Raw genomic sequence first — 8,778 nt, forward strand, 5'->3', positions numbered from 1 at the left:
TGTCCAGTCGTCCGGTCAACCAATCAAAACGTAATATTTTAATGATATGCTAAGGCCACTCAACTGCTCGCTATGAAGTGCACTGACCACTAGGGGGCAGGCGCTCCAACTGGTAGGTTAGCTTGCTTCTGAGATCCAGCTGATCGGGACTGAGTGAGATGGCCGGCATGCCCTGGAGCCCTCCCACGGTCCCTCCCCACCTGGCCAACCTCCCATGTCCCTCCCAGGCTCCGATTGTGCACTGGTGGGATCCCTCGCATGGCCTGCACCCTCTCGCAATCTGGGACCCCTCAGGGAATGTCAGAGAGCCAGTTTCAGCCTGATCCCGCTCAATGCAGGAGCTGCCCCCGGTGGTCAGTGTACTCCCACAGGGCGAGCACTGCTCAGCCAGAAGCCTGGCTCACAGCTGGCAAGCGCAGTGACGGTGGTGGGAGCCTTTCCCGCCTCTGCAGCAGTGCTAAGGATGTCTGACTGCTGGCTTAGGCCCGTTCCCTGTGGGGACCGGACCTAAACCTTCAGTCGGATATCCCCTGAGCGCTCCTGGACTGCGCGAGAGCGCAGGCCAGAGCGCAGGCCGGGCTGAGGGACCCCCACCCCAAGGGCATGAATTTCATGCACCCAGCCTCTAGTAATGTTATAACAAAACTAAGTTAGTGGCTTAACTTCTACAGTAATGTGTGTTTCAGAATCTTCTCTCTCTGCCCCCCCCCCCAATTTTTACTATGTTAAATTCGTGGTTTTAGATGTGATCACTATCTACATCCAAACAATTGAATCATCTCGCTAAAGGTTAAGTAAATTCCCATTATATCCGGACACAGAAATAGATCTCCCCAAATCAACAAAGCTTAATGACTTCTTAGTCACATAGAAAAATACATGTTAATTCATTTATGCACTCTGGACGTGTAAATAATTTGGTCTTGAAGATGCTTGCTGGAGGAGAGAGAGGATTTTAGTAAGTGATATATGATGGAAATATATGCACTGTGCTTTGGGAACATACAATAGGGACAGGCTTTGAGACCTAAAGGAAACTAGATAGAATTAATGAAAATTTTAAAGAAGTTTGATGTCTGAGCGGTTTGAAGGAAGAGCACAGGGATTAGGGAATTGGGGAATGGTTCCAGGTGATGACAGTAGTATGAACTGTGGCAAGGATGCATGAAACAGCATGGCGTGTTTGGAAAACTGCAGGTAGCTCAGAATTGCTGACAGGTGAGGAGATGAGGCTGGAGCCAGACCATGGAGGCCCTTATGTGGCTTCTGAGGAGCTTGGAATCTAGTCTCTTACCTGGACACTGGTGGTTATTTGAGATGTGAATAAGTTCAATTTTCAAATAAGGTCCATAAATTTCTGCATAGCATAGTCCTCACTTGGGCATTCACAATTCATGTCTGTATGCTATAGATTCCCAGAAGATTGAAGGTAAAGGAATCTGCCTAACTTGATTTTCTCTGTTTCCCAAACTTAACTAAGTAGAATTTTTTTAAAAAAACTAATTCCTAGTATCTTCCCAGAGAACTGTTTTAGATAATGATCTATTGAATGATTTAAGCAAAAGTAATTTTATTTATATATTTTTACTTAGCATACTTCCCACAATGAATCCCAATAAAACTCATTAAAATAAGAGAATTGAATTTACCCTGTTGCGTATCTGCAAAAGTAAGAAACTTGAGGAACAGATGATACCAATGAGTAAATATGAATGGCACATGTTCTTATTTGGAGATTTAACTCCTCCAGGAATTTTGAGGTTTACTACTTAAACTATATAGTTGTTACTAAGTAGAATGACTCACCCAAAACAGTTAAAATTCAGAACTTTTTTCTTTAATTATGTCTTTTTCAGACCCATTAAAAAGTTCAGAGACTTATAATGAACACTGACCCACCATCTTAATAAGTAAACATTAAAAGACCACTGTGTGGGATGAATAGAGCACAGTGGTTTTTTTAGAGCATGAAACTATTCTATATACCACAATCTTGAGTACATGTCATTATACATTTTTCAACACCAAGAGTGAATCCTAATGTAAACTATTTACTTTGAGTGATAAAAATGTGTCAATATAGGTTAATTGATTGTAACAAATGTACCACTGTGGTGCAGGTATGTTGATAGAAGGGGGATTGTGGGTATGTGGGGACAAGAGGTATAATGGAACTCTGTGATTTCTGCTTAATTTTGCTACAAGCCCAAAGCTGCTATAAAAAAATTAAGTTTATTGATTAAATTTTTAAAAAGGGGGACCACTGTGTAGCTTGCTCAAATTGCATTCTTCTCCCTCTAAAGGTAACCACTGCCTTGAATTTGGTATTTATTCTTCTCACACATTTCTTTGTAGTTTTATTTCTTCTGTATGTATCCCAAAAGGAAGTATCATTTTGCATATTTTTAAAGTTTATATAAATAGCTTTATCCTACTGACCTTCTTTGTGTACAACATTATATTTGTAGAATTTATCCATGTTCATAAATGTAACTCTAGTGTATTCATTCATTTTCTGATGTATAGTATTTTGTCATGAATATGTTTAGGTTGTTTCCTTTTTTCTTTTGACATCACACTCATTTATAAGAGTCTCTTTCATTTGGGTAAGCGTTTTTCTGAAGCACATAGGTAGGCATGAAATTGCTAGGTATACATGTCTTCAGCTTTATTAGATACTGCCAAATTGCTCTCAAAAGTACTTGTATCAATTTACTGGCCGTGGATAGATTTCCTATTAATACATTGTCTAGACTAGATTTTAACCTTCATATATTTATGGGAAATAGAAAGAGTAAAAACAAGCTAGAGATTGTGCCACTTAACATGGATTAACCTTGGATTTTATTTTGTCTTTATAGATCTTGGAGAAATTCATTCAAGACTGTTAGATCACAGACCAGTTATTCAGGGTGAAACCCGTTATTTTGTGAAAGAATTTGAAGTGAGTATTTAAAATTTATTTTGTAAAAATACTGCCCTAATTATTAGTGATTTTCATATATGGAAGGGACATTCTCTAGTTTTAAAATTTCTGATTTCTGTTCATGGTTCATAAAACCTACAAAGTTTTAATAGTAATAGTAGAAACTTTTTAAGAGTTATTACTATTAATGTAAGGAGCACAAGACTAGGCGGTAGGTGACTTGGGCTCAAGTTCTGTGACCTACTCTGGCATATTTAATGTCTGTTGTTCTCAGTTTTTTTTCATCCATGCAGTGAGATATAGTGGAAAAAAAAGGTTTTAAAGACTGATTGGTCTAGATTTTCCAGGTCCATTTTTTATATTTTTTTCTCAGTTGGGGCATCAGCACCCACCCAAAGCACTCAAGTTAAGACATGAGAATTATCCTTAGCTATTCTCTTACCTTTAGGGCCTGTATTTAGTGAACACGTCTTCTGGATGCTACCTCATAAGTTCTAACCCTTCTGACTTGTGTGCCTGCTTTATCAACCCAGTAAAATCCAATCTTTACCCTCTTGCCAGAGTGCTCTGACATAATCCTTTTATAATGTTTGTCATCTATAGGATAGAGTCAGGCATCATTCTGTGACCTGTTCCCTACTTTTCTGGCTTAACCATCTGCCACCCCACCTTGTGTGCTATGTTCCAGCAAAAATAATACACCAACCTGCCATCCTAGTTCATATTACTACTAGGGTCCCGGTGCACAAAATTTGTGCAGGAGAGGGGGCAAGCCCCTCAGGCCAGTCTGTGCCCTCTCCAATCTGGGACCCCTCCCCTCTCACAATTCAGGACTGCTGGCTCCCAACAACTTGCCTGCCTGCCTGCCCCTAACCACTTCTGCCTGCCAGCCTGATCACCCCCTAACCACTCCCTTGCCAGCCTGATCGACGCCTAACTGCTCCCCTGCTGGCCCGATTGCCTCTGATTGCCCTCCCCTGCAGGCCTGGTTCCCCCCAACTGCCCTCCCCTGCAGGTCTGGTCACTCCCAACTGCCCTCCCCTGCAGGCCTGGGTCCCCCCAACTGCCTTCCCCTGCAGGCCTGTGCTGGGGTCCAGCCCCAGCAATCCAGGGGTTCCCAAAGGTGTGGACGGAGTCGGCGAAGAATGTTTTACACAAAGACAGCATTCAGTACTCTCTAGCTTTCTTTAGTCTCCGTGGATCTTCCCTGTGCCTGGCTGAGGCCACAGAGAAAGATGCCAAGGCAAGCTGAGCCTTTATTTTATAGTGAGAGGTAAACAAGGTAGTGGTTTCCATAGTTACACAGTTCTTATGAGTTTCATTTGTTTTGGCCACTTCCTGCACTTCCCTCAGCTCAGTAGCTTCCCAGATAAGATCTAGAGAGCCTCATAAGGTCAAGCCTAATTATGCTAAGAGGACTGTGCCCTCCAAGCTGGGAATTGTTTGTGACTTTGCCAACAGGTCAGTCTGAGGCTTAGCCCTATATCAGCTCCCCACAGGCCTGGTTCCCCCTAACTGCCCTCCCCTGCAGACCTGGTTCCCCCCAAGTGCCCTCCCCTGCAGGCCTAGTTCTTCCCAACTGCCCTTCCCTGCAGGCCTGGTTCCCTCCAACTGCCCTCCCCTAAAGGGCTGGTCCCTCCCAACTGCCCTCCCCTACCAGCCATCTTGTGTGTTGGAGTGATGGTCAATTTGCATATTCTTTATTAGATAAGATTGGTTTCTACATATGTAATTGGTTCATTGTGCATTAAATTAACATCTCAAGCTACTTTTGGATAGATGGTAAATGGTGTTACACAAACAATTTTGTGATTCTGGGTAAGTTGAGGTTTATTTTCAAATGAGACTCCAACCAAGCAGGAAGTCTAAACCTGCCAAAGGAGAAAACCTTTTCATAAACCATTTATCACTACACAAAGCCTGTGGTACAGAGAAATAACAATTGAGAGACTGCGCTGCAGCATTAGATACCATTTCTGAGTTCAGTAGACTCTGTTACTCAAAATCTGCATATATCTACCTCAGAGTTGTTGTGACGATTAAAGGGGTGTGTATGTGCAAGCACGCACATGTCTGTATGTGTGTGTTTTGGAATACTGTCTGGTACCTAGGCATAGCTGTTAGCTGTCTTCATCATTATTGTTGTAGGATAACAATAATGTGGAAAACTCAGAAAATTACCCAGAGATTATTACCTTATCATCCTATCTAATAAAGAGGTAGTATGCAAATTGACCATCCCTCCAACACAGGATGGCCCCCAAAACCCCCCCGCCCCCCCGGGTGGTCAACGATGGCTGCCACAAGATGGCCAGCAGGGGAGGGCAGTTGGGGGCGATCAGGCCAGCAGGGGAGAGCAGTTGGGGGCGACCCAGGTCTGCAGGGGAGGGCAGTTGGGGGCAACCAGGCCTGCAGGGGAGGGCAGTGGTGGGTGACCGGGCTGGCAGAGGAGAGCAGTTAGGGGCAATCGGGCCAGCAGGGGGAGCAGTTAGGCATCGATCAGTCTGGCAGGGGAGTGGTTAGGGGGTGATCAGGCTGGTAGGCAGAAGCGGTTAGGGGCAATCAGGCCTGGATTGTGAGAAGGATCTCAGATTGGAGAGGGTGCAGGCTGGGCTGAGGGACACACCACACCCCCATGCATGAATTTCGTTCACTGGGTCTCTAGTACCATATAAAAATTACTACCAATTCTTTAGTGAGATTAAATAAGAATAAAGTAGTGAGAGTAAAGCATGGCTGTGTTCTCTGCTCAGTCTCTCAAAGCTGTGATCAAGGTGTTGGCCAGACTTTGTTCTTATTTGGGGTTCTGGGTTCTCTTCTTAATTCACATGATTGTGGCAGGACTCACTTCTCTGCTCTGGTGGAATGAGGTTTCCCTGTTTGCTATCAGCCAGGGGCTCCTCTGAGCTACTAGAAGCCACTCACATTCCTTGCCACTTGGCCCCTTCCATCTTCAAAGCTGTCAATGGAATCTTCATCACATGGAATCCCTGTCGTGCTTGCCAAGAGGAGTCCAGTCCCTATTAAAGACTCACCTGATTTAAGTCAGGCCCATTGAGGATAACTTCCCTTTTTTAAAGTCAACTGATTGGGACCTAAAATATATCTGCAGAGTATCTTCAGAGCAGCACCTAGACTAAGGTTTGAGTGCAAAACTGAGAGAAGGTGTGTGTACACTAGGGGTGGGGTCTCAGGGGCCATCTTAGAATTCTGCCTACCATAAACTCTCATAAATACGTGATAGTTTTCTTGTTATCGACTTGCTTATTACCTGTCTTCCTTCATTAGAGTATAGGCACGATGAGAATAAGGACCTATTGTTTTTATTTTCTGTTGTATTCAGAATGCCTAAAATAATGCCTGCTGCATTGTAGATGCTGAATATGATTCAAAAGAACAAGTAGCAGAACTTGGACTAAAACTTGGGTTTTCAACATTCAGTGATATCATAAATCATCTTTTTCATATGTCATCCTTTTTGCCAGTATGGTTAAATACTAAATAGTTATTTAAAAAATTTTAGATATACCTTTAAAGATATACTTTATATTTTTAATATTTTTTGTTGATTTTAGAGAGAGGAAGGGAGAGAGAAAGAGAGAAATATCTATTTGTTGTTCCACTTATTTATGCATTCATTGGTTGCTTCTTGTATGTGTCCTAACTGGTGATCAAACCTGAAACCTTAGTGTATCGGTAACTGACTGAACTATCCAGCCAGAGAGATCTACTTTATACTAAAAGAAGCATAGAGTTTTGGCATAATGGTGAATTCTCTAATTCAGTTCCCTCACTGGCTGAATTATCCCTAGAACAGGGGTCATACTTTAAATAATGTAGATGTTTTCTATGAAATGAGTCTTGAATGGAGATGATAGAAGTGTTGAGTACGCTGCTGAGTATGCTGTATTCAAGAGCTCACTTCCTGTTGAAGTCAATACCTCTTTTAACTAGGATGGAACATAGTTGCCAGGAGCATGTCTAAAAGGAGAGGAATTACAGCTGGTCTTCTGTATCTGTGGGTTCTGCATCTGCACATTGAAAATATTCAGGAAAAAAGTTAAGTTGTTGGTGTGTATTATATAGTTAGGCCTATGATGGTTGTGTCTGTATTGAATATGTACAGACCTTTTTTCTTGTCATTATTCCCTAAACAATGCAGTATAACAACTATTTATAAAGCACTTACATTGTTTATGTATTTATTATAAGTAATCTAGAGATGGTATAAAGCATATGGGCGGATGTGCTTAGGTTATTAGGTTATATGCAAATACTATGCCATTTCATGGAAGGGACTTGAGCGTTCTTGGATTTTGGTATCTGCAGGGGTTCCTGGAACCAGTCCTTCACTATACCAAGGAACAGCTGTATCTACACTCTGCATTGTTAAGCCCTCTAAGATCTTTTTGGAGAAGAAGCTGTGTTAAAGAGTAGAAAAAACATAGCTAAGATGTGGAAACAGCCCAAGGGCTCATCAGTACATGAATGGATAAAAAAGCTGTGGTACATGTACACCATAGAATACTTTGTAGCTATTAAAAAGATGGATCTCTTACACTTTGAAACAGCATAGAGCAGGGGTCCTCAAACTTTTTAAACAGGGGGCCACTTCACTGTCCCTCAGATACCTGAGATTGAGAGGAGGAGTCGAGAGACAGAGAGAAGGAGGGCTAGTCGGAGAGTGCGGGACACATTCCACACATGCGCACTGCAGGCCCTGGATGAGTCGGCTGCTAAGCAACAGGCAGCGGCAGCAAAAACATGTGGCCCGCGGGCTGTAGTTTGAGGACCCCGGGCATAGAGAGACCTGGAGAATATTATGCTAAGCAAGATAATCCAGTCAGAGAAAGAAAGTATCACATGATCTCATTCATGTGGAATTTAATGAACAAAACAAACCAATCAACAAAATAGATCCAGAGACATAGAAACATAGAACACACTGATGAATCTCAGAGGGAAGGTGGGTAGGGAGAGATTAACCAAAGAACTTACGTGTATATATGCATAACCCATGGACACAGACAATGGTGTGGTTAAGTCTGGGGAGGAGGGTGTAGATGTGGGTGGAGGGATCAATGGGGGAAGAAAAGGGGACATATGTAATACTTCAACAATAAAGATAATTTTTTTTTAAAGAGTAGAAAAAACATGGGCTTTGGAGCTTGACATATCTGAGTCCAAGTTCTGGCACTCTTCTTACTAGTTACGATTACTTGCTTTACTGAGGCTTAGTTTCCTTATTTAAAAAATGCGAACAATAATGTATACTGCAGAAGTTTTGTGAGGATTAAATGGAACATCATTTTTAAAAATCTCTGGTATATAGGTATTAGACAAATGTTGGTAACTTACTAAGAGAAAATGGTAGCAAGTACAATCAAATAAACATGCATTAATTCAGAATTTGTAATAATTTTATGAATTTGGGTTCAATGTTTGATGTCTTAGGGAAAATAGGGATTTCCTAAGCAAGTGGCATAAGCATTACCTGAGGGATTTGTTTACTAAAAAATAAAATTTCACCCTGGGTATGATAGATACAAGGTTATAGAAATGTTTTAAAGCCCTTATTTTGTGTGAGACAGAATGTCAGAAACTAATACTATATTGGAAAATAAGATAGACACAGACCCATCCTTCATGAAGCAAGGCATTCTTTTTCTCTTTTTAAAATATTTTTATTGAATTTTAGAGAGAGAGAGGAAGGGAAAGGGAGAAGGAGAAAGAGAAACATTGACATGAGAGCAAAACATCAATCAGCTGCCTCCTTCATACACCCTACACCAGGGATTGAGTCTGCAACCCAGGCATGTGCCCTGACTGAGGAATCAACCAGCAACCTTTCA

At 41.9% G+C, this 8,778-nt stretch overlaps 1 protein-coding gene across 2 annotated transcripts in view; it reads left to right on the forward strand.

Annotated features, from left to right (window-relative positions):
* Positions 1-8,778, forward strand: part of BLOC1S5 (biogenesis of lysosomal organelles complex 1 subunit 5) — a 55,345-nt gene that overhangs the window by 8,095 nt on the left and 38,472 nt on the right. For both annotated transcript variants that reach the window (XM_006761128.2, XM_006761127.2), the window contains exon 2: positions 2,862-2,944. In XM_006761128.2, the coding sequence (XP_006761191.1) occupies positions 2,862-2,944 (83 nt within the window). The remainder of the gene's footprint in view (positions 1-2,861; positions 2,945-8,778) is intronic.

This window comes from Myotis davidii, unplaced genomic scaffold (assembly GCF_000327345.1).
Source record: "Myotis davidii unplaced genomic scaffold, ASM32734v1 scaffold76, whole genome shotgun sequence".
In the NCBI taxonomy this organism is placed as follows: domain Eukaryota; kingdom Metazoa; phylum Chordata; class Mammalia; order Chiroptera; family Vespertilionidae; genus Myotis; species Myotis davidii.